Source organism: Nilaparvata lugens, chromosome 3 (genome assembly GCF_014356525.2).
Source record: "Nilaparvata lugens isolate BPH chromosome 3, ASM1435652v1, whole genome shotgun sequence".
NCBI lineage: Eukaryota > Metazoa > Arthropoda > Insecta > Hemiptera > Delphacidae > Nilaparvata > Nilaparvata lugens.
In genome coordinates, this window is record NC_052506.1 from 57,421,444 (window position 1) to 57,448,538 (window position 27,095).

The following is a 27,095-nucleotide window of genomic DNA, read 5'->3' on the forward strand; positions in this document are numbered from 1 at the left end:
AGACATGCCAAATACATCTGGACTTTTTGAGGGTTTGAAAGAGTGTATGATCCTCCTCAAGGCAGCTGGTGTGGTGGGGCGAAAGAAGGAGAGATGCTCCTGTCCCGGCTGGATTCTTCCTTCCAACAGATCAATTGGATCAATGGCAGTATCAGGCAGGGAATCCACTATATCCTGAACCGAACCCACAAAGAAGCCATTAAAGTCATCCGGGCTTGCAAAGTCGATCTTTTTCCGTGGCATGGATCTGTATGTATTTATCACATCCCAGGCAGCTTTGCATTGGTTAGGTGCATCCTCGATCTGTCGCTCAGTTGCCAACCTCTTAGCCAGCTCGATCCTCCTCTTGTAGAATTGTTTAAAGTTTCTATATCTAGCAGAGCTGTCAGCATCACCATCCTCACATCGGTTCAACTAGTAATAGTAGCCTACACAAGGTAAAAGGAATTTCTTTTTCTGTGCATATAATGAGGTCCACATAGTAATGGCAGTGGATAAAGATAGAACAGCGTTGCCTTGCCTCTGCATTAATTAATTATATTTATACATTGCCAAAAACAGATTTGGCATCGTTGCGGAGCTATAAAAGGATAGTAATACCTTCTTTGTAGAATGATAGTCAAGGATATAAAGCAACATCAAAGTTGATCAAATACTGTCATTATAACGTAGACCTCACTATATACTAAAATATTGATAATTTTACACTCAAACACACTTATCAAACAACTGATGACTGCTACTTTGTATTCGAGAAATTTTCAAAACGCGTGTGAAGTATTTGTCATTGTGATTTTTGGACGGGTGTGCTCTTGAAGCTGTCTAGAAATTTGATAGAGTTGCTTGTACGCGAGTCAATTCTCTTTGGCTAGTAGTCCATAAGCTTCTAGTTCGTAGCTCGGGAAGATTCTCATTCCGATTCCGATCAGTACTATTTCTTCAGTATGTCAAAATGGTGCGTACGTTAGAAAAATCCGATTCTCCTGGATTTTCAATGAATGATAAGGAAGAACAAGATGAAAAGGATGATAATCTATGGTAATTCTAACATTTGTTCATTACAAACTATTTATAATTTAAAAATTGGTCTTGTTGACACCGTACTGGCATGTCCTCTTGTCCTACTCCTATGAATGATGGGTTAGGCTTTGTCACACATTATTATAAATATTTTTGTCCAAGAAACTATGAATCACTTCAATTACATAGAATAACTTTGTTGTTTCTTTATATTATTAAAAGTACTTTACATTTGGGCCTTCAAATTCATCTTGTCCAAAGTTACACATAACCAAAGATATCAATTACTAAGCTTTAAGCTAGTCTAATGTAATATTATTTGTCATTAAATCAAAACATTTTTGTCCTAAATCATAATCTTTAGGAAATGAAATAAATCTTTCACCTACCGTATGTTTTTTATATAAATTTGTGGTATAACCATAATCCCAACGACTGGAGTAACTAGCTAAACTATTTGGATCTAATAGGTTTGCACCGCCCTATCATAGGATACCGTAATACTGGATGAAGTTGATTTATTTTTTCTAAATATATTAATTTCCATTTAAGGAAGAGGAATCGGTCAGACATAATCTTGTAGAAGATTAAGTTTTGTCAAAAAACAACAGCTCTTTATCATTGAAAAAATTTTGATTCGCATTTTAAACTGTAATCCAATTTAATATAAGCCTTAATGTTGCAGGACATCAATTCTTAGTGAAGTTCAAACAAGAGGTAGCACCAAATTGCCATCATGTAAATCGGTACTTGTATTGGGTAAGTTTGCTAGATATTTGAACAATGTGTAATTTATATGGATTTTTCAATTTCAATCTTGATATATATGTCTTCTGAAACTATCTCAAATTATTAAAAACTTAGGTAATTAAATATTGCAATGACTAATCTGCATAAAAAGTAGGCTTTCTGCTTGCGTTTTTCAACTAAAATATTTATGACTATCCTAGGTGCGTGAAATTCACTTTTGCCTGCTCAGTATTTACTGATAAGTAGACGTACCTACTACTATTTCGTTAGTAATTATAGTCCGAACAAAATTACTTCTGACTTGGAGAAATATGCGGCGCAGAGAAATGGAGAGAGATCAGCCAATTAAAGTGAATCATAGAGTCTTAGGTTGAAGCGCAGTTGCCAATTTGTCAGCTTAATTCTGACTGCTTTCAGACAGGAACCTTCGCATGTTTAACATTATCACATGAACAGTCACTAGAAGTTGAAGAATGCTGGCCGCTTCAAAACGGCAACATTGCGCCTCTGTATCCCTCCCGCTGTATGCTTTCTCTACTGCGTATGTCCATCCCAAGTAAGAAGTAATTTTTAACAGAGTATACTGAAAAGTAGATGCATAAAATCTACTCTTCACTAAATCATAAAAGTAAATACTGACTTTCTGTTAATTTTGTTCAGACTAGACCTGAGCAATAATTTATCAATAATATTCTTATCAATATTTTTTTTCAAGTTTTGGGGAAAAACAAAATTCGTTATACCTTCTGCTTCATCCATTACTCACATTTGTGAGATCGATGGCGTCATAAAATCAAATTTCAATGCATGTAATTTTACACACACAACTAAGTTTTATCCAGATAGCAGATCCATACAGTGACTACTTTAAATAAAAATTTAAATTATCACTCAAACTCATTCGCATTATAATATGCCTTGTCACAAAACAGCTTCCTGACGGTTATCTCGAAGGCGGCCTCATACAACTGCCTCAAACCAGGAGGCAGCTTGTTAAGGCTGTGCAAAGGCTAAAAATAAGCTTTCTACTGGTGATATTTTTAAAGTTTTTCAATTTGTATATCATCAAGCTATCAAAATGAAAAGTTTTCTCAGGAAAATTTTTTTCCCCTTTTTGAGATATGTGCGCCTAAAGTTGAAATTTTTGGTACAGAACATTCCAAATTCGGTAAGAGATTTTAAGGATCAATTATTCATGGTATTGTTGTTTGAATAAAACAAAATGTTTTTGAAAATATCAATATTTGTGAAAGTTATCAATTTAACTTTCTCAAAAATTGATATTTTCAAAAACATTTTATTCCATTCAATCAACTTACAAATACCATGAAGAATTTATCCTCTGAATATCATGGATTTATCTCCTACCGAATTTTAAATGTTCTGTCCCAAAAATGTAAACTTTAGGCGCTAATATCTCAAAAAGTAACGATCGAGAAAAAATGTTTTCATGAGAAAATATCATAGCCTTGAAGAATTACAGCGTAGAATTCCTATAACTATTGAAGCAAATAAAAAAATTGACTTATTTAGAACAGAGAATGAATAAGTAGAAAACTTTTAGAAAAAAGAGTAGAACTTATTTGTACAGAATACACCTAGAATTCTATTAATACCAAGTAAATTAAGAGATAAAGATAAATAAAAAATAAATTAAATTTTTCTAAAACCTGGTCGCATTTTGAATTATTTATTTTCAGTATTTCACGAATAATCATGATTCAATTATCAAAGTTGAGAAAAATAAAAATTACTGTAAGTTAAAAGTAAAAAAAAAAACGAGTATTAGAAATAGAAAGAGTAGGCTATTGGAATAAAAATAGACATGATAAACTTGATTCATTCTGATTCAAATTAATTCTGGAAATCAATAGCGAAACACTAGCGGATTGTGCTCTGAATGTCAAGTAAATACGGGTGATTACAGGTGCTTGAGTAGAAGGAGTACTTGGTCACGAACAAAGTGTGTAAACTAAACTCAAATACGTATTTCCATCAGTATTCTTTCTCACTTGATACTTGATGTTGTCGCCAAGGACTGGGGTTTCCAGATCGGCAGTGTCATATATAAAACCTAAAACCCAATACTCATCTGGGTTGAAGAGGAGCTGCGACGCCAAAGAGAGACTCTTCATCCAACTCAGTACTGAGGAGGAGGAGGCTGCTGGAGAGGCCCATGCATTCGCTGCAGGAGTTGGATGAGGAGCATCTCTTTGGTTCACTTCTCACTTATTAGCAGGTGACCCGTGCTCCGCAATGGTCTAATTAAAAACTTGACAAACTGAAAACTTCACCAACTGGAATCTTGAAGAATTTAAAATAGGCATATAACTATCCTCGGTAAATTAAGAACCTATATGAAAAGTTCCACATTAATCAGTTCATTAGTTCAGACGTGATGATGCTATTCGTGAATTTCCTATCCCATACGTATATTAGCCAGTTCTTTCTTTTTTATATTATAGATAAGTAAAATTAACATGTTATACACGCCCTTTCAAGTACCATACATATCTCATAAACTATTTATTCATCTGAATTAGTATTTACTTTACTAGTATTCACTTTAGCCGAATCGTCTTATTCAGTTGAGGGTTCAGGTGCACTTCCTTAACGACAATTCTAGCCGCGCGGCTCGAGTCGTGTCAATGAATTGCACCTTTAGAGAAAAAAGAAGGAATGAAACAAATAAATTTTCAAAAACTGTTTTAACACCATTATGGTAGCCATTGATGGAAGCTATTGTATTTTCTGTTTAGAAGCGTTCAAAACCTTAGACCAGTTATAGAATAGACGCGGCCCATTGTATATTCATACTGAAAGTCGATGAAGCCAACATCTACTGCCATATCACCATATCGTGACGTCAGCATCGGATAGAAAACTATGTAAACTAACTGCAGAAAAGTTTTCTATCCGATGCTGACGTTACGATATGGTGATATTGCAGTAGATGTTGGCTTCAGAGGCTAGACTTCCTAGCGTGTCTATTCTATAACTGGTCTAAGTTCAAAACAAACCATGTCCTGAGTTATAGCATTAAGGGCCGTTTGCACAGTCACAGTTTTAACTAAATTTCATTTTAAACTGGATTAAATCTTCATCAAGTTTAGTTTGTTATAATGTTTTTCATTTTGAGTTTAAGCCACCAGCTGATTAAATCGAGTTTATCTTTGACTGTGCAAACAGCCCTAAGCAGTAATATAGTATTGCGACCAAGTGCAAAGGATAGACATCTGTCCTTGTTTAACATAACGCTCCTGAAAATTGTTTTTTAACTTTCCTTTTTCTTTCTCCTTACTCCTCTGTTTCAGTTGTCATTTACTGTCAAATTCTGGGTTGTGTGTGATACTTTGGTAGTGTACCTACTTGATATTATTCATATGTCAATAATGTATAATTGAAACATAATTATAATTTGGATATACACGACTAAAAAAACAAACAATAACCCAAGTATTGAAGGTTTACATTATACAATTTATCATAATCGTAATATTTCAATCCTATTAAAAAAAACAAACAATAACCCAAGTATTAAAGGTTTACATTATACAATAAATTATCATAATTTTAAAATTTCAATCCTATTAAATTTTGTTTTTGTTGATTTTTAAATCTGACACTAACACTCTCATACCCCATAAACACTAACCTCATACCCATATAGGTTGAACTTTGATTAGACCTTTCTTCCTTGTTATTTTTATTAGAAAGTTATTCCTTTTTCTTATATTGTAGACATGTACGTTTAATTTCCTAGGGAATTCTCTACAATTATTTTGTAGCCTACGTATAATATTATTTTGTTTCTACTAGGCTTGATATTTCAGCCAACACGATATTGTTTAATATTATTCATGAATATTCTATGAACTTTCATCAATTGAAAATGTATGGTTCTTATTCAATAGGCCTATATAAGCTGTTTTGAATCAAGTGTTGGCCTCCTCTCTCGTTGCAATAATATATTTGATAATCAGTATAAAAGCTTCTGTTTTATAGGCTTGTAACGGAAACTGTGTTTTTGTTGAAAAAGTTTATTGAAGTACAGTTCAATATCATTCACTGGGCGATTTACATTTTGCCGCAAATTAATGAAGTGAAGGAGTATAACCTATTTTTGTTTTTCTAAACTATTTCTATCAAAATTTGGGAAAGGAACAGTTTTGGGCTGATAAACCTGTTGTTTATTTTCCACTCATTCATTTGATTTGTGTATGATTACTTGTAGGTATAAGATAAGTAATGCTTGCAAGTTGACATAGTGAGTTACTCGTACTTTGTATTAATGCAGTACTTAATTTACTCCTTTCTTCTGCCTAATCATTTCTAAAAATATGTCGCTGAAATATGCCGAGATGAAATAGGCCTAATAGATTACGAATAATATGAAAAATTAATTCTAACTTAATTCAAGATAACAACATTGCGTTTCAAGATTATTTAATTTTCGATCCATTCCTAAATTACTGTGGTAAAAAACATTGCTAACATTCCTTATTGAAGGCTAGGTTCTCTTACATTTCTTATTACCCAATATTCAAGTTTGTCTTTCTTTGTACTTATAAATTGATAAAAACAGTATAAAAACTTGTAATACCCTTTTAATTAAAAACTTTAAAATATTTTAACGACTAGTTTCGACCATTGGTCGTTTTCAAGTTAAAATGTAAAACTTGAACAAGTTGACACTAGATAATATGAACATAAAGTAGCCCATATAAATGAAGTGATTTTATAAGTTTATGTATTTTTAAATATACTGTATAATATTTTATGAATTCTGTAGGTGACAACGAATCTGGTAAAACAACATTGATCGCAAAGCTCCAAGGTGTTGAGGATCCAAAAAAAGGATCTGGCTTAGAATATGCGTACATTGATGTTCGAGACGAATATCGAGAAGGTATGTGTGCGAATGTCTATCAATTATTGGCTATAGTTACTTTTTTGTAGTCCAGGCTGCGCTAATTTGTGTGTACCAAAACTTCAAATCTAATACACACGATTTCAAATAATATACTATGAACATCTTTTGACCATGCCTTCTCATGAAGGAATCAAAGTCAACGGAAACTACCGACCGCGAACGAAAAAAGACGAAGTTCGAATCTAAGCCATGTTGTTTATAATGATTGAGAAAGCCGATGTTCATATATGTTATCATCCAAGGAATTGTTATCCAAGGAGTTGTTATCATGTCAAGGAATTTAGAATAGAGACATGTATCTATCACATAGAATAGATAGATGTTTTCTACAAGAATTGATCCATGTGATTTGTAGCTACTGTATAATGTAGTCTACTACAAGTTTTACTTATGCATTTTTAATGATATCCTGTACCCTCAGTCAATTGGTTTCTGAATTATGAAAGAATGCATTGTCATCGGTTTCTGACTTATACAGAAAGTTTCAAGACTAGCTAGTCGGGAAATGATCGAAAATTGCCTTAATAATTGTACCGTGCCAGACAAGAACCAAAGTGAGTTCATAGAAACGCTTGTATCTCCAGATCCGTTTTGGAATTGGACACCCAGTTAAAGGCTCGCTAATCTCCAAAGCGATTAATTTTGTATAGCTACTAACCAGTCATCACTGTTGAAGATAAGTTCTAGGAAACCTGTAAGAACACCGCTTGATAAATAAAAAATCGGTTTTACGTTTTATAAAACACTAGTAGGTAACCCGTGCTTCGCAAGAGTCTATTTTAAAACTGCAAAATGAAAACTTGACGTAATAAAAAATTCGAAATTTGAAAATAGGCCTATAACCATCCTCGGTTAATGAAGAATCTTTATGCAAAATTTCAAATCAATCAGTCCAGTAGTTCAGACGTGATGATGTGTCAAACATAATTTTCCTACATCACGTACGTGTATGAGCCAGCTCTTTCCATTATTATAGTAAAGATGATGGATAGATGGATGATTTATCAGTATCTTTGAATGAGAATAACTTTTGAACGGTTTGAGAAATCGGTGCTGTTTTGATGCGACAGAAAATCAGTTATTTTTATTCGAATAGGATCCCCAATTATACCTATCTTCTAGTGTACTTTTAAAAGAAATGTTCAGCTGCTTCTATACAACAACTGGAAGCATGACAAATTAAAAACTTGACGTAATGAAATCTCGAAGAACTGAAGATAGGCATAAATAACCATCCTCGGTTAATTGAGAATCTATATGCAAAATTTCAAATTAATCAGTTGAGTATATTTCAGACGTGATGATGCGTCAAACATAATTCCCTATTCCTTACGTGTATAAGCCAGTTCTTTCCTTTATTATAGTATAGAAAACTGAAGAATACATAATACTTGAAAACCTCACAGAATCATACTGATTTTTCCAATACATCAATAAATTTTAGTTCGATTAGGATCCTCCTCAATTTGAATCAGGCAGCCTTTTCTTTTCCCAATTCCAGGAAAATACCTAAAATACTCGTTTCACTGCGAATTCGTGTCTGATAGTACATTATAACTGAAGAATATAAATTATTACTTATTTTATTGTGATCTATTCATGTTTTTCTTATGAAATTCAATCATAGGCCTACAGCATGAAGACTATGTCCATTTCATTTGTACTGGTGGCAAAATTTTATATTAAAAATAATTATTTGATAAAATCCAAGTTCAATTGTAATGAAAACAAACTCCTTCAAAAAATAATTGATAATAATACGTTTCGAGGGAAAAAATTAAGAACAAAAAATTGGGAAGCATCGGGATTCGAACCGAGGAACCATCACTCCGTAAGCTAGCGTTTTACCGCTGAGCTACACGGCTGTTCGAAAATGATAGTCTTGTAACAGCATTATAACTTTCTCATAAAAAACACACTTTGGGCTCAACAATGTAGCCTATGGAAACTTCATGTACGGTAGCATAGATGAATTTGAACATTAATTCTGAAAAATCTAGAAGGAAAATTGAAATTTGGGCTTCCAGGTGCACGAGATTGAAATTTTTAGAATCTATGTGTAAAATTTGGAGATCTAAATCATTCCCGTTTTTCCGGTATGCAATCCACAAGTTGACATGATTGTTTTGATGCGAACACACGAACAAACACAACACTACTCTCTCTTTATTATATAGATGAATGCATTTCGACAATGAAATGAAAAATGAAAGTGAGAGAATTCGCCCTCGTACAGTTCCTTACAGAATGAAGTGATCTGATCTATTGATTGTGTTGAATGGACAAGTCTAACCTAAACAGTAATTCAATGGAAATAGTAGTAGATGAGTTGATGTGAATGTGTTTCGCTTTGCAGATCATACGCGACTGAGTGTGTGGGTGTTGGACGGTGAGCCTTCACACGCGCACCTGCTGAGGTTCGCTTTGACACCCGCCTCATTCCCGCACACCCTCGTCATGTTCGTCGTCGCCATGACGACGCCCTGGAGCCTCCTTGAACAGTTGGAGAATTGGGCCACAGTCCTACATGATCACATCGATCGGCTCAAAATCCCACCTGACCAGCTGCAGGAGTACAGACAGAAATGTAAGCTATTGCAACCTAGATTCATTCCACTGACTGATCCAACTGTTGATCAATTTGAAATGTAACTATACTAATATCAATATTAGTGATCAATTTTATTACTAATGGTCAATATGCCGCATGGCCACAGACCACATGCAGTATTACCTTGCTCGCATCCTATAAATTCCATAATTTATATAAATTATATCTTATGATATCTTGTGAAATAGAGCGAAAAAATATTTATTTTTCATCTATTTCCCTGAACTATTAATAGGTTCATACAGTCTGTATTTCATTTCATCCATTTATTTGTGAACATTATTACAAAAAATATAATTCAACAATATTATTAATAAAAATAAACATACATACAAAATTATCATCTTAAACATATTAAGATGTTAGATCTTAAGATAAGATTAAGATATCTTAAGATCAAATAGAAATTAACATAATATTTATTGTAATGTTTTCAATACAATACATATGTTGTATCTCCCTTCATACTTATCTTAATATGCATAGTAAATTGCTACGATGGTTACTTTCATATAAAAGAATGCATCAATATTAATATTTATCAATTATATTATAATACAATAATGGGGAGAATTGGATTATACACGTACCACGGGATAGGAGATTCACAAATGACGTCATCACGTATCGACGGTATTTCATCATCACGTCGAAACTACTGGACTGATTAACTTGGAATTTTGCATATAGATTATTATCAATTTACCGAGGATGGTTATTGGTCTATTTTAAATTCTTCAAGATTCCAGTAGGTCAAGTTTTCAGTTAGTCAAGTTTTTAATTAGGCCCTTTGCGGAGTACGGGTTACCTGCTCGTAATCTATAAATATATCCATGTAATTAAATTTGAATTTTAATAATTTTAACAAAATGTATTGATTTGTGACACAGGTACGAGAAGATGGCAGGAGTATGTGGACCAGGGTGAAGATCTAGATTTGGATTCTCCTCTAAGGAGAACTTCGAGGAATTTGGATGGAGATGATGGTGTGGATGGCGATGTTTTCCCCCTAGGAGAGGGAGTGCTCACGAGGAATTTGGGCCTAGATATAGTTGTAGTAGTAACTAAGGTAAGAAAATTTACATTTTTCGTAGATATTTATTAGATTAAATCAAAGAGGGTAGAATAATATCAATTAAACAATCATTATTACCTATGCATAGGCTGAGCTGTGATTTCATTTTATAATATTGAATTCTCATATTTATATTGAATGAAAAAGACTAAGAAATTGTCAAAAAAAGATAATTTTCATATGAAAAATTTCATTTTCTTTTTCAAAAAGAAAATATCTCATATTTATCACTTTTTTTGTTTTCTTATAATATGTGGCTTTTGTATTGTATTTGTTTTTTCGCTAACGACGTGGTTAAGTAGTAGAGTGGACATTACTGTACAAACTTCGCCACGTCACCAAATAAAAAAGACATTCTATTCTATTCTTAGAGGTGAATGCGGCCTAAATAAAATGTTGTTACTTTCACATTCCGGTCTTTCTTTTTGGCTTTGCTCCCTTCACTCTATGTATTCTATAAGAAACTCTCTTTGATCTTGAATGGTAGGTGAGAAAACCCGTGATTAGAAGAAATTATAATTTTTGAAGAACGGTATTTAAAGCAAAATTGGGAAGATTTCTATGCTTTGCTCCATCACTTCATAAGTGAAATCAAATCAGAAGAAAGGCTAAAATTGAACTAATCACAAGAACTGTAGATTATTATCAAACAAGATGGCAGGAGGGTTGTAATTTATCAAACTGCATCTAGTAATTTATCTATTTAAATTGTTTATCGACAAATAATTTACATGGATCTGTTTTTTGCTTATTTCAGACGGATTACATGTCAACATTAGAAAAGGAATCCGACTATAGGGACGAATATTTCGATTTCATCCAGCAATGGATACGAAGGTTTTGTTTGCAATATGGAGCTGGCTTATTCTACACATCAGCCAAAGAAGATAAAAATTGTGATTTGCTCTACAAATATCTGACTCATAGAATTTATAGTTTTCCTTTTCGAACTCCTGCACTTGTCGTCGAGAAAGATGCTGTGCTCATGTAAGTAATTAATTGCTCCACTATTTTAAACGTTCATTATCTTAAGCTGAACCTAGTGTCACAAAATTGATCTAATGCGACTTTACTATTTCTGTGAGTTACTTGAATTATGAATTTTCTTTTTGTCAACAGACCATCTGGATGGGATAGTATGAAGAAAATTAGTATATTGTTTGAAAACATGCAAAGTATGAAGCCAGATGATTACTACAGAGATGTAATAGCTCCACCAGTAACAAGAAAGGTACGCTCTTAAATTATCTCTATTTTTTTTTTGGAAAATTATCGGTACTTCTAGAGATGCTATTTTGATAGCTCATGTAAGTATATAATTAAAGAGAGACTATTGAGAAGGACTGAAAAATAATTTATTATAAAAAATTGAGTTACAATTACTCAATTGAACTACTGATAGTTCAAGTTTGTAATTGAAGATAAAGTTCAATAAAGAAAAGCTTATTTGAAACCCAACAGAAATTGCAATTTCTTGAAAATCAGAGTGTTATAACTTGATGGTACCGTACCTTAATATTGTTGTGAATAGAAATGTGACAACGATAGTAAGAGTTGTAGTACTACTTCAAGTACAATACTAATGCAATACTAATTAAAGGTCATCGCATCAAGTTTGATGAAGTAGAACTGTTTTGAAACTCAACAGAACTCATTAGTTCTTGAGAGTTTATGTGTTATAACTCAAATACCTAATATTGGTACCTTAATATTGGTGTAGATACAAAGGAAAACAATGTGACAACTGACAACGGTAGTATGAGATAAAGTACTCATTAAAGTACAATATCCAATAACTAAACTCAATTTTGACAAAAACTGAATTATATTTAAATTCAGCGTTCTCGTTCAACAATACTACGGTAAGAATCAAAATGATACAACTCTGAGATACAAGTGATACAACTCTGAGATACAAGTGATACAACTCTGAGATACAAGTGATACAACTCTGAGTTGGACCACTTTCATCTGAACAGAATGGCGGTTTTTTTGAGGGGTTCAGACTGTGCTTGAACGAGGGAAAAGGAAACTATTTATCCACTCATACACTAAAAAGTTACTACTATCACGAGTTTAAATCAGCTGTAAACCCGATTTCGAGAAAAATTATTTAGATCTCTTGTGCCATAGCCACCTCTAATACAGCCTACCTGTCTGTATTGGATTTTCACCCCCTCATATTTGACCTAAATGATCATTCATTTATACATTGTTACATACAATATAATTCTCAACTATGAATGATTGGGAAAGGAACAACAGGCTTAAAGCCCAAAACTGTTCCTTTCCCATATTTAGATAGAAATTGTCAAAAAATAGGTTATGTTTACACTTCATGATTTTTGTTTATTTTATTTTCAATTATTATGAAGTTAGTTTGGGAAGCTCAAGTTTTTTTTAATAATTCCTTTCAATCCTCACTTGAGTGTTGGCGATTATAGTTTGTATAAAATAAGTGGAGATTTGGTCCTCCATCCGAAGAAATTTCAGCGTTGCCAAACTGTATGTAGAATATCATCCCTATTTCCATATAGATATGGGGTGTCGTAATAAGTAAGAATTTTATTTAAAAATAATAAGTAGAAACCTTTGTATGGTTTCTGGATAGTTTTTATCCGACCTACAGTATTTTTTATCAACGATTATGTTTGCCAATATCAAGACATTTCGAGCAGAGAACATGAAGTTTTCGTCATGCTATAAATTTTTGGTTCAAAAGATTAGTGGGTGGTGAAAGTTTTTGAAAATAATGTGTTTGTTTCACTTTTGTCTTTAATGAATGCTATGACATAGCATTGTGTGAAAATAATTGTGACGCGATTGATTGTGCAGACTGTTACGCGGGAAAGTGAAATACAAGCGGAAGAGGAGCAGTCGTTTCTGTCGAAGCAGCAGGCTCTGCTGCAGCAGGGAGCGCCGCCAATGAGCCGCCAGGAGTCGCCGATGCGATCGCCGGCCGGCGTGCAGAAGACGGGCGACCGCCGCATGCAGGGATCACCCTCGGTACAGTCGCTGCTAGCATCTCCCAACAAGGTTACATCCCCTACATTGCAGATTGCACACCCATTGTACACTGCCTCTCTGTCAATATTGATAAAAACATTTCAATAACGACAGCATGAGCTTCATTTCAAATTAAGCATTATGATTGCCGCCTACTTAATCAAACGCTCTATTGTACTCTGTGTATTTTGGCTCATTACAATGAAGCAATATCTTTCCTATTAATTTTCAGTTTTGATAAATGCAGGAGAATTATTTGTTAATTCTTCTCAATACAGTGTAGTAGAATTCCTACACAACTAATACCTCGTTCGTAGGTATTTCCATTAGACTCAATATTTGAGAGTAGTCCCATTATTAATAATGCCCCCATGCAACGCTTTTATACATTGGAATTATATACAGTTTAATTTATTACTTTTATACAGTAGAATTCCGACACAACTAATACGTTGTTCTTAGGTATTTACATTAATCTCAATATTTGAGTCTACTTTCTTATTAAGAATAGCCTGATGCAAGTCATTTTTTTGAGATACGTTATATTGAGGTCCCACTATACTGGCTCATGATCGAACTCAGTAGATTGCGATGTAATAAGTTACTCACTTGGATGTTGAAGAGCCGCATGTGGCCAACCTAAGCCTATAGGTTCGGTATTTTTAATTTCTTTATATTTTCGCATACCAACAAATAGAACTGTGCATTTTTGAATACTGTACTTTAGTGAAACTTCATTTTTCGACATGACCAATCCATGTAATATAATTTATATCATGAAAAGAACTACTAAAAGGACTTCTAAATATTAAGTACTAAGCCACACGAGGTTGGCTCAGTCGGCATGGCAGAACTGGAAGCTCTTCTTTTGGCTGATTGGATTGGCGTATCGAGTGAGCTTCCTGTCCTGTCGTGCCGAATGGAAAACTGCCTAGTGTGGTTTTGGCCCTAAAGCTTTCATGAAAATAATGAATATAGATGCCTGTGAATTCCAAGAGTTGATCGATAGGAAAGCTTGTTTCTATCAAATCCAAATGAAATATTTTTTAAATAATTTGAGTTTACTAGAATATATTTATGAGGAATCTTTAGCAAAGCGCTATTAGAAACTATTGATTTTGAAACTGTTGATTTTTATAATTGAGTTATTTTTACAATATATCTTTTAAATCTGTTACCTTAATTTATTATTCTTTTTTAAGGAAGGACTTGCTTCATTGTAGTATTCATTCTCGCATTTGATAGTATTTTATCTTGTATTTCTATTTAAGTTCTTCAAAAAAATAATACGTCATAGACACTTACCATTTTTAAGTGATTCTTATAATCATTCCAAATTATATCATCAACTTGTTATTCTATAAAGCTTTGTGGAAATTTCCCAATTAAATGAATGCACTGCAATGTATATTTGTAATCTTTCAAGTTTTGATGATGGGTAGAATAATTTTTGCTTGCTTTTAATTTGACATGTATGCCATCATTCAATTTCTTCGTAATTTCCATTATAAATTTGATGTTTAGTAATTTCTCCTGGTGTCTGATTCATTTTTATTACAGTTCACATAAAATATTTGTCTGCTAGTTTTAAAAAATGATGTTCGTAAACAATCACAATAAGACTACCCATTTTCAATCCAGTGTCTCGTGAGATATGAAATTCCATTCGATTTTTTTTCTGGTAACTCTTACATCAAAATATTTTTTAGTGAGTTTGCCCATGTTTGAAAATATAATTTTCTGCAATGAAGAACTTTGATCATTCCATTTTCAATTATGATTTTTATTCAATCAATCAATTCTCGAATTATCTGCTCCATGCATTCTTAGTCGAATTATTATTGCTAAGTATCTGTTTATTAACATTTTTATCAGATTATTATTCTTGAGAATAATTAAGCTTTTGTATTCACAAGCTTTGCACATTTTTTGTGTCTTGCTAATTATTATTTATGAGCATTATTCTGATCATTCTAATTTTTATATCCGGTTGCATTAGAAGCTCGATATCCCCGACTATCAGGGACCGGAGCTGGTCCGAGATAACGGAAATATGGGTTGGGTTAACCGGAGAATGGGGGAAAACACATACATTTTCTATGCAAAATACATACTTCTTCTTCTTCTTCAGCTTATTCCCGTGTCCATACGGGGTCGCTGTTTCTGTCAGCCGCCTCCAAGCGCCTCTGCTATCATATTCACCGCCATCCAACTCCATTCCCCTACCCCTCAAATCCTCCTCCACACAATCCCTCCATCGTCTCATCGGCCTTCCCCTCCTTCTTCTACCCTCTTTACTATCATATCGTTACTTATGAAACACTTCAGATCAAAAAATCCAAAAAAGTAGTCGAGGTTGTAGAGCATTTTCTTCCCTTTTCCCTCCCATGAAACACATTTCTGATTTCAATAACGTTCAAAAGTTACAGCAAATTAAAAAATGATGTTTTTTATTTTCTCATTTTTCTTGCGATTTTACTGTTATTCAAGAGTATCTAGTACAACGAGTACAATACATGATAGAAGCTTGCGATTGGTCTCAAATGAAAGAGAATTTCATGCTCATGCATAAGCTGAGTTGCCTTAAATCCATCTTGCATCACTGTTTATTATCGAAAAACTTTGAGACTATGAAAATGAGAAAAATATCGCAGATTTCTTGATTTTTGAAACAAACGTATCTTAATTCACGATTATATTTTTATTTACAAAAATCAAACCTCACATGAAAGAAGAGATTCTTTTCTTCAAATCAAGACCAAGTACCATTTTTTATCATTTCGGGTTACCGAGATACACAGTTTTGAATATAGAAATTTGCCATTTTTGTGTATGGAAATACACTCAAAGAGGAATTTTCTATTTTTTGATCTAATTTCAGTTATGATACATGATTTTGAACCGCCCTGACGAGCTAAGAAGAATGAGCTGTAGTACGAAGAGATTCTGTTAAAAGTTATAAGTGGTTGATCCGTGACGTATGCTTTTTTCTCGAAAAACTCAAGGTTCTCGATATTAAATGGAAAAATTAAAAAAAGTCCGACATTTTGGGGGGTTTTGGGGTGAAGCCGCCATCTGGCATGTCAGCAAATTTCATATTCGAATTCAGCGCCCCCAAAATACGAATAGAACCGTCGAGAAAAATTCTTTCGGGGCTGTTTCCTGAAAAACGACCATTTTTTTTAATCAATTCAATTTATTCACAACACACACAAATACAATGAGAAAATGCAATATACAACAAAACAATAACAAATAACAAAACAGTAACACAATGATATTAACACATTAAAAGACAATATTGCTAAAATGATGTGTGCTGGAAGAAAGAGGGGGGAAATACCTTGCCAACTATGGTTTCCCATGTAATAGGCAGGTAAGGTATAACTGAAAGGGAATGGTGTGTGATAGGGACGTGAAAGGAGGGAGTTAGATATGCAGGGCTCAGGGAAGGGAAGATAGGACGTGAATCAAAATTTGACTTGACTGTGTTTCAAAATATTCTGAATAGACGACCTGGTCAAATATTGTTGTATTAATTGAGTCAGTAATACCGTATTGTTAATTTGTGATTTGCAGATGGATCCGACGAAGCCGGGAGCAGCCGGCAGTGGCGAGGGTGTTTTGGCGAATTTCTTCAACTCTTTGTTGCATAAAAAGACTGGCGCGGCTGGAAGCCCATCATCGTTAAAATCTCCAAGTATGTATTCCACTTTGTCAAGCCTACATGTTTCTACTTCATAATTTCGCTTTACAGGCAAGGCAGAATATTTGTTCTAACCTGCGCGCGCTCTTTCTCTCGCACAATTCGCTCACAACACATAATTTTATTCTATTCAATCAATTCTTCTTGCATGTTGTATTAGTTTTTATTCGCAAAAATATACTTATTAGCTCCAATCCGACCACTGGAGTTTAAATAATATAGGGTTTTTAATTCTTAGTTTATTAAACTTGTTGTTTTCATAGTTTGTAACAAATAATTCGATACTGAATGGATAGATAACGTAGTATTGAATTACAGAGTGAACAACAACAAATGATAATGAAAGCTTTTGATCTTTTAAAAAACAAAAAATTGAATATAAAATTGGTTAGGCCCCGATCTATAAATGGGCTTAGTGGATTGGAGCCCAGAGCGGGAAATTGTAAGGGCACAATTTAATTCAGTCAAATTAAATTTGTCAGGGGCTGTATTGTACGCAAAACATTCATGTAAATGAAGCATCAGAAAATACCGGTACTATTAAATTTTACGTAAACTATATATTATGCCTGAACAATTAATGCCGTATATTAATGAAATAAACAAATTGAACAATTGGTAAATACCTGAGGAAATTGGCGAAAATGGGCTCAGGTTGCAGGGCGCCCACCTATCCGAAAAAAATTATATCTTCATTTAAAATAGTTTACAATAATACCTGTGTATTACACTATGAGTCATGAAAATGACACTGGTTGATAGCATTATTTATGATGTACAAATAGAACTGTATTCGAAAACACGACCGATCCACTAGGCTTTCTGTAAGGCTAGCTACACACACATCGATTTTGGTCGTACGATGAAAAACGAACGACCAAACTCCAATGGTAGCGCAATGAAATAAATGGGTGATTACAAACACATCGATCAACGATTTTTATCGTACGGACGTCGTGTAGTGGTCGTCTCATGTCTCGACTAAACACGACGTCGTGTAGTGGTCGTTCAGTGGTCGTGAATACAGTGGCGCATGTGATCAAAGCGGCAACTTCATACACATCGAATTTGTTCTTACGATCTTTTATCGAACGTTTGAGTAGAGTGATCATATGGCAATTTAAAATAAATAATATTTTAATGATACAAGGCCATCTTATCCCAAGACATCACCGTAACGAGCATGCGCACGTAACGATCCATTCAGTTCTTTAGTTCTATTAAACTAGTAATTCTGTGAACAGTAGACCTCGCGCAGTTATTAACCACAGCCTCCTCACTAAGGCTACTGTCAATCAGAGTAAATTATGTCCTGTCCTGTCGTGTCGGCGAGATATTGGTGTGTTAAAACTAATGGCTGTTTGGGTTGTTGTACCGACAATGTCAATAATTTGTTGTAAACAACTATGCTACTATTATAAAAAGCTTACCGAGTTGAAAGCAGGGAAAAGTCGGGATAAAATACTATGCTATTTCGAGTTATCAATTGCATGCCTCATCGAATGCAATTGATAGCTGATTTTTTACCAAGTTACATTCATATATTAATTGCATGCACCATTGCATGATGAATAATTCTATAGTCTGATTTTTACTCTAATATTGAATTGAATTGAATCGCTGCCTTTATTAAAAACCTAGGAGGACGAAGTCCCTCCTATTGGTGTATGAAGGAGGCTACTTTTCCTTATATATTATCCTTGAAATGAAAAATTTCCATAAACCTCGTATATACGTCGACGCGCAATTTAAAAAGGAACATACCTGTCAAATTTCATGAAAATCTATTAACGCGTTTCGCCGTTAATGCGGAGCATATAAACATGTAAACATATACATAAAGAGAAATGCAAAGCCGTCGACTTGAATCTTAGACCTCACTTCCCTCGGTCGATAAATTAATAATTCAGAATTACTATATAGATTGCAAGCACCAATTTATATAGTGACTGCACTATGTGACGTTTATCAAAATTTCGTTTTATTTTGTATTTTATATTTTGGTCTTCCATTTTCACTTCATCATTACGATCGACTTTAACTCTTTCCACTGCATTAGAACACGAAAGTACCTATTACAACTGCTCTTACTGAATCAAATAAGAGAAAAATCAAGGATAGATGATCTATAATACAACAGTTTTTGATACCAAATACGAATAACAAATAATAAAATTTGTACTTAATACAAGATGGTATACAACAACATTATCTAACTGACATCCATTGGATTTCAGTGAAAAGAGTCATTTTCAATTAAATCCTAGATTTCCAGGCATTCAGGCGGCATTCGTGGATGGCATTCCAGGCTCAGTCATCAAAAGCTGTGATTTCGCAAAACTACGTCAAGTATTCCAGATTTCTTTACAATAGCTTCCAGTATTGGCTCCAGAGGCCAGTGCTACTTAATTTGACATCCGCGTTATTCATATGGAAGTATATAAAAGTGTCGCGTTATCACCATCACGAATGATTATAAAGTATGTAACGTCAGTGTTAAGAAATATGGAAAAATATGTTAATAATATAGAAATACGCTGAAAGTGTGAAAAATTTTCCAGCGTATCTCCGGCGAAATATTAGAGTCCTCTCAAAATAAAATTTCTATATCCTAGCTGAGAAAATGCTATCTTCAAGTATTTCAATTCCTTTCATTCAAACCAGTATTAAAATAAAATAAAGTTATCACTGTCAAGTAAAACCTTCAAGCGCCATTGAGCTGGCTATTATTAATATTGTATGCTTATACTGTAATCATGTGTATATATAATATATGTAATGATATATAATATCATTACGATATCATTACATATCAATATATATATATATTTTTTTGTCATATTTAACTCACAATTAGTTATCACAATTTAGTAGTTATCACAATTTCTTTTATTCAAACCACTATATTTCACTATCTGATTTATTTCGACTCCTCTCTGCACACATACGAATCATCCACGCAGGGGTTATATCCATTAAATTATTGTAACACTATTAATTTGTAAATATACTTTTTGAAGAATAAGTTAGAAGAAGACATGAGTTATTGAGAAAGGAGAGAAAAAACAGAAATATGATTAAAAACGCTGGAGGAACGCGAATTTTTTATGTATCTTTGGCGAAATATTGGAGCTCTCTCATCACAAAATCTTATGACCCTAGCTGAACCACTGTACGTAACTTGAAAGTTTTCTTTCAGTCTGCTCTCGAAAAAAGCAAGAAACGCTGGAAAACGTAGATTTTGTGCTTATGTTTGACGTTACTTCAAATTCCTTCGGAAGTTTAAATTTTTACACCTGTTCCTAAATTTGACCATTTTCTGATCATTTGTTCTCGGTTAAGTAAACGCAGACAAATTTAGGAGACTCGCTGAAAAACACTAAAATACCTCCGATTTTTGCGTATCTTTGGCATTACCTCGAAGTCTTTCTAATATAACAGTTTCATACCAAATCTGAAATTTTTTACTAAATATGAACATTATTCAATTCAATTTATTTCACCAAAACACAAAAATAGTACAAAGATGTGACAATCAGAAAAAAACAATAATTATTATTCTATATCATCTATCTGTAAAATACGGCTGGAGGTGAAGAACTACTGCCATAAGTGAAACACTTGTTCGCCAGTAGGAGTAGAGACTTAACTGTTTCTAAATCTTAAGCTAATAATTTAAAATGGAATCTTTTTAGTCTTTTATGTATTTTTTTTCTCAAAAAAATGATAAAATACTGGAATATCGCTTACTTTGTTTGTAACTTTGGGATATTTTAAAAATTTGTCCTTAGTACTCTCCTAGAGGGCCATCTGAACATACATACCTATCAACTTTGAGCTTCATGGTTTTGAATCTTAGTTTTGTTGATGAGTGAGTGAGTTCTATTTAGCTTTCTTATATACAGATGAAGTTAGTAGAAAACAAATTTTGCGTCAAAATGTCGAATTCTAAAGCTGCGTTTACACCAAAGTTATTAACAAAATTTTTATTTCTCCGTCCTTATGGATTGTATTAGATTAAACATAACTTATCGTACACATGATGAACATATGTGTTTGTCAAGTTCCGTTCAATCTAATAGGATCTATAAGGACGGAAAAATAAGCATTTTGTTAATAACTTTGGTGTAAACGCAGCTTTAGAAACCACCAGACCACAAAATATGCTCAGGAGTCTACGGTTAACTACTACTAGCACTTGTTATGAGGCAATTCAGTACTATCTAGCTATTAAAAATGAAAATTTGAAGTTTTTCCTTCAAAACAACACTGTAAACAGTTCTTTATCTTTTTTGAATTAATTTGTTATGAATTATCAAAGTTGTAGTAATTTTTGAAACACTCTGTATAACCTCGAAAATTACTTCTCTGATGACGGTGATAACGCCAAATGTGGGAGCTGGTCGTTCGAATAAAATTCGATGCGTATGAAGTTGCCGCTTTGATCACATGCGCCACTGTATTCACGACCACTACACAGCGGTCGTATATAGTCGAGCCTAGAGACGACTGCTACACGACGTCCGTACGATAAAAATCGTTGATCGACGTGTTAGTAATTTTTCCATGTAATTCATTCCATTGCGCCACTATAAAAATTTGGACGTTCGATTTTTTATCGGACGACCAAAATCGATATGTGTGAAAAGCTGATTTTGTTTGAACGTCCAACGTTCAATCGGCTTCACTACCACATAGCAAACAGATGGCAAACAGCTGATGCGAATCATTAAAAATGCACGTTCACGATCAAAATCGTTGTAAAATCGATGTGTCTGAAAACTACTTCAATTTTTGGTCGTACGGTAAAAATTCGTACGATCTTTTATCGAACGACCAAAATCGATTTGTGTGTAGCTAGCCTAAAATCTAGCCGCATTGTACCCCATAACATCATTGCTGCAATAACAGACTATAGCTGTTAATTACCAGGTTATTAATTTCAAGTGATTCAAGCTTAATTTCTACTGACACGTGAATAATTGTAAAACAATGGTGTATTGATGATGTATATTGGATATATTATTGTACCAGAGTAACTATCAATAATATTAGAGAATGTTCACTTCAAATTGTAACTTCGTGCCGTTTATGTGTGTCTTGTAAATCTATGTCATTGAATATTCTCTCAATCCATTTTATAGAATATGGCTCTCTCTCTCTCGCTATCTCTCTCTCTCTACAAATAAGTGAATTTTGAAATGAAATTTATTTTCCAAAAAACGTTATTACAAAAAATGATCACTTATTGCAATGGATTGTTACAAGGTAATGATAAATATAATAATAATAATAATAGGTTACTAAAATGAAAGTAACAATGCTGCCAATATTATACTATACTAATAATTGTCTCAAATACAAATAAAAATAATAAATGCTACTTTATTATATTTTTGATAAGCAGTTAAGAAAACACTATAACGTTTCACTTATAACATTTACACATAAAGATCGTATTTGATGATATAGTTTGTTTGTTGTACAGATGACTTGTCGACAAGTCCAGCTGCACACTCGCCGGTGGACAAGGCGGCGATGCGATCGGACGCCGCAGCCGAACTGGACAGGCTCACCCGCAAGAAGCCCCCTCCGCCTCCCCAAACCCCCCTTATAACGCTCAACAACTCGAGCAGCTCGTCTCCCCCCCACACACCCCCCGACCACCTCAACAACTCTTCCGAATGCTAGAACCCGCTCCGGCCCAGACTCTTCAACTATTCATTTTCTAATCCTGTTATATGCACGAATCTATTATCATTTATCAATATAACATTCATCAATTCGATACTATGTTGCGTAACTCACTTACTTGAATAATAATTATTGATAATAATTGAAACTATGGATCAACATAGATGAAATTATTATTAGTGTGTATTGTTTTGTATACACAAGTACGTGTCTTAAATAATAGAAAATGAAACAAATATTTTTACTAAAAAAAGAGTTATGTGCGGTATATAGTGTAATGAAATATTTATTAACAATTATTTGAATAAATTATTAATATCATGTATCATAAAAATATGCAGTACTTGGAAAACGTTATATTAGGCTACTGGCATCGCGTAAAGTGATGTTTTTATATTATGTAAATATTTAATAAGCAAAGTGTTTTTATTTAATCAAAATTAATTTATATTCCAAGCGAATTGTTAATTTCTCAAGTTGCTTAATATTTTAAGCTTTAATCCATGTGTAATCCACAGTAAGTTATGCTTAACAACTTGTGTAAAATAGGCTGCATTTACTCATTATAGATTTATAGCACTTTATTTCAAATTTGTTTCCAATCCCAATCCTCTTGTGATATGATAGATTGCCTTGTGCATATTATAAAATTATGTGAATAATTAGCATCCTGGCGTTATTCTTTGCTTAATTCGGATTCATCTTCCCTAGGTTGTAAATTTCAAATTAGATATTTTAAATTAAAATGTTGGTTCTAATTTTTTTCATTGAGTTTTATTATATCCCATAACAAAATTATTCCGATCATTAACTCTAGGTTTAATTTCAAACCCATACTCTACTTTTTCTCGTAGTTCTATTCCTTTCTGATATGAAATCAACGAAAGTTCGATTATAGTGCATTAATACCCGTTTCTCTTTAGAAACTATTGAACGTGTGGAACTATTTGAATTTTCAAGCTCCGCTGTAGCATGTTTGAATTCCTTATTTTTGTCCTCATCTCTCCATCTTTTTTTACACATTTTGTACAATATCCCGAACTGAATTTTTTTTACTGTAGGTCGCACATCAATTGTCTGTGTTATGTAAAGTATCAATTGTCTATAAAAAATCCACAGAATTCGATTCTTATCACTAATCACTAAGCTACGTAATCAATAGCCTAATAGTATACTTACTGAATAAAAATATTCATTTTTTGTGTTCACAATGGTGTGAATTTGAAAGAGAAAAGAAAATACATTTCTGAACTCGACATCCAACAGACCCCTGTATATTGAGTTTTAATCCATACTGTTATTGGAAAGAGGATAAGGAGGCAATATATCCACTTGAAAAATTGTTCTTAACCAGAAACCTAATGAACAATTCTAGATTTTTGAAATCGCATATTTCTCAACAATTTTTATTATGTAAAGGATAAAAACAATATGTGATTTAGAATTTATAATTTTCCATGTGCAATGTACTTTCTGTTGATAGAATTGAGACAAACGAGTGCGAAACAAAGATTCGAATGAGTGCAAAGTTTCAGTGTATATAATTGACACTGTTCCGATAGCGACAAGATTTTGATGGTGTTATAATTCCAACTGCCGATTGCAAAAATGCCAATTAAAGTTATCTTCGATCAACAATGATATTCTAACCGGAGATCTGGGGTAAATTTTAGATCGGAGTTTGTGTAACCGACAGTTGCTAATTTACTGATGAAACTTTTTTTGTAGGCATAAGCAATTTTTAACATGATCAATATTATCCATACCCTCTTTATTATTGTATCAGTTTAAATTAATAATATTTTTATATTAAACATGAATTTTTCAAGTTAAAGTGCTGGTTAATAGCATGAAAATAGCAATTCACTGTTGTACAGTTATGATTACTTTCTCATAACAGTAAGTAGATTATATTTGAAAGAACTGTAATATCAATATTATTGTATGATCCAAAATAATTCAAATATGATAAATCCAAAAATATTGAAAATTGTATTCAGCCGGAATAGAATTCAATTGAAATAGCGTTTCAACTCTATTATTTAATAAAAATAAGCAACTCCTTTCTTATGTATATTATTATACTCAAATGAATTTCAACTGTTAATTTTCAAACAAAATTTATTCACTTGTTCACATTTCTCAAGTATATTGGACTTTGAAAATCACAAAGCAATCTTTATGAACCTATGATCTTTGAAAAATGAATAATTGGGTTTAACAAATGTATTCTTTAATGAAATAATTCTCATCAATTTTTCACGTTGTAATGCGAGTTCATTACTAATATTGTTATAATTTTAATTTACTAAGTATATTTCCTATTTGCTAGTTCCAGAGCAATAACCAGACATTATGATGTAAACTATAGACCAAACCTATATTGTCACAACACCTACTAAGATCCATTCTTGTTTAGAATACGAACTTGAAACCTCATAAATCTTTTTTTATCAGAATTATTTGATGAAGTGCCTCAAGACATTCACTTTGAAAGAGATTTCAAGTTCACGAGTGCTGATGATCAGTTTGAATAGAATAGCTTTTCTCTTTACCGTTTTAATTTCAGATATCCTCAATGCTGACGTGTAGGGTGAAGTGAATACCTCTTTCTACATGAAAGAATACTCGCTTGAGAATAATTGATTATAATCTCTATTCATATTAGAAATGTATAGGATTATTTAAATCATTTCGAATTATTTAAATTTCTTGCAGTTAAGTGAGAAATTGATTTATTCTTTTGAAAGTGCAATACTCAATCTTTGAAAAAGTGAAAGTGACTTAGTGTCTTGATGACCACGTAGAAATACGTTATAAAAAATATTACAAGCATTGAAAAACAAACATTTATTTCTGTTTTGCTTTATAATTTTAATTGCTTCCATAATCTATTCTCAATGAAATCTACAGTTGTTTCAGAAAAAGTCTTTGTAATGAAGTAGCCTACTTATTTCTTTACGTTCAATCATAGCTAGCATGTAGAAATTAATGCTATAATCTTTTCGCAGAGGAACTTTATGCGAATATTTTGAGCTCATTTTTCTAGTCCACGAACTTGTATTCTAGAGGTTTTACTGCATTAAAGCGTACTTTTTAAGCACAAAACTGCAAAATGAGGGAGAAATATTTTTTACAACGTTTGTTAAATTAGACAACTTTTGTTTTTCTTCATAATTATAGAAAGCATTTTAAATTTAATAGAAAGTATTTATGGTTTAGAATCATTTTTGTTAGTTTACATTAAATTGATTACTTTGTATCGAAAAGATGAATTGATTATGATTTATTAACCTTGAACATTATCAATATTACTTTTATTGTAACTTCAATTAACTAAAATCAGTTCACATGATTTTCATAAATTATTTATGTCTATTCATAAATCAGTTATGAGATTATTTAGTTATAAATGCTGTAATAATCATGATTATTTCTAGTAGACTTTTTTTCTTCTACTAAAGCTTTATCCCTTCAACATCTAATCTAGAATAAAGCCTTGCGTACACACAGGTGCGAATCGTGTGCCAGACAACTTTAAATTTTAACCTTCCACCGGTTCAAAATTTTCGCAGTTTCATACGATTCATACACGGGATGAAGAGCATGCACATGCAATTTATAACTCAAATAGTATTGACCTTGACCTTTCTCTGCTTTCAACTCTGGTTGACAGTATTAGGGGAGGCTGTGGTTAATAACTGCGCAAGGTCTACTGTTCACAGAATTAGTAGTTATACATGCGACCATATATTCATGTAAACCTAACGTAGATGATGCATATGGGCCTTATGCCCAAAGGTCGCATTCATTATATTATTTGACCAAGCGAAAGTGAGGTCTAATATACAAGTTGAAGGTTATGCATTTCTCTTTTTATGCATTTATGTGTGTATGCATGCTCCGTATTCACAGCGCAACGCGCCAATAGATTTTCATTAAATTTGACAGGCATCGTCCTTTTTTAATTCGGAACTATCTATCTTCAATACTTTCTATAAAGCAATGAGTTACAATTCTTCAAAAATGAGTAAAATTCTAAGAAAACATTTTTTGGATAAATTTTAATTTTTGATCAACAATATCTTCTGATTGTTACCATTCAAATGTAAAATTCAAAATCCCCTGGGCGTGATTTTGTGCTGTAAAATCTGAGACTAGGTAGAGCGCTCTCTCATATAGATTTCCCGGTACACCTGACTAACAATGCTCCTTTTATTTTGAAAAACACCTAAGTTTCAGCTTCAACCATCATAACACACTCCATTGTCATCACATTGAGATTTCGCACAATGATATA

The 27,095-nt window shown here is 33.0% G+C and overlaps 1 protein-coding gene across 4 annotated transcripts; it reads left to right on the forward strand.

The window, feature by feature from the left end:
* Positions 1-878: 878 nt before the first annotated feature.
* LOC111051729 (cytoplasmic dynein 1 light intermediate chain 2) lies at positions 879-26,066 on the forward strand. 4 transcript variants are annotated; one of them, XM_039424120.1, is made up of 10 exons: positions 879-1,038; positions 1,706-1,779; positions 6,563-6,679; positions 9,060-9,290; positions 10,205-10,383; positions 11,147-11,376; positions 11,509-11,620; positions 13,225-13,425; positions 16,975-17,095; positions 22,590-24,561. In XM_039424120.1, the coding sequence occupies exons 1-10, from the start codon at positions 953-955 to the stop codon at positions 22,790-22,792; spliced, it is 1,554 nt and encodes a 517-aa protein (XP_039280054.1). In that variant the 5' UTR covers positions 879-952; the 3' UTR covers positions 22,793-24,561. The 4 variants fall into 4 exon arrangements, with proteins under 4 accessions (XP_039280054.1, XP_039280055.1, XP_039280057.1 ...); XM_039424121.1 differs by having other exon boundaries at positions 885-1,038; positions 13,225-13,395; positions 22,590-26,066; XM_039424123.1 differs by having other exon boundaries at positions 924-1,038; positions 13,225-13,395; positions 22,574-23,022.
* Positions 26,067-27,095: the final 1,029 nt, after the last annotated feature.

Excerpts from the sequence above, each read along its gene's own strand:
- LOC111051729 (XM_039424120.1), top strand. The coding sequence starts at position 953 with ATGGTGCGTACGTTAGAAAAATCCGATTCTCCTGGATTTTCAATGAAT. Across the intron at positions 11,377-11,508 it reads GAGAAAGATGCTGTGCTCAT|ACCATCTGGATGGGATAGTA; the intron begins GTAAGTAATTAA and ends TTTTGTCAACAG. Across the intron at positions 17,096-22,589 it reads ATCATCGTTAAAATCTCCAA|ATGACTTGTCGACAAGTCCA; the intron begins GTATGTATTCCA and ends TTTGTTGTACAG.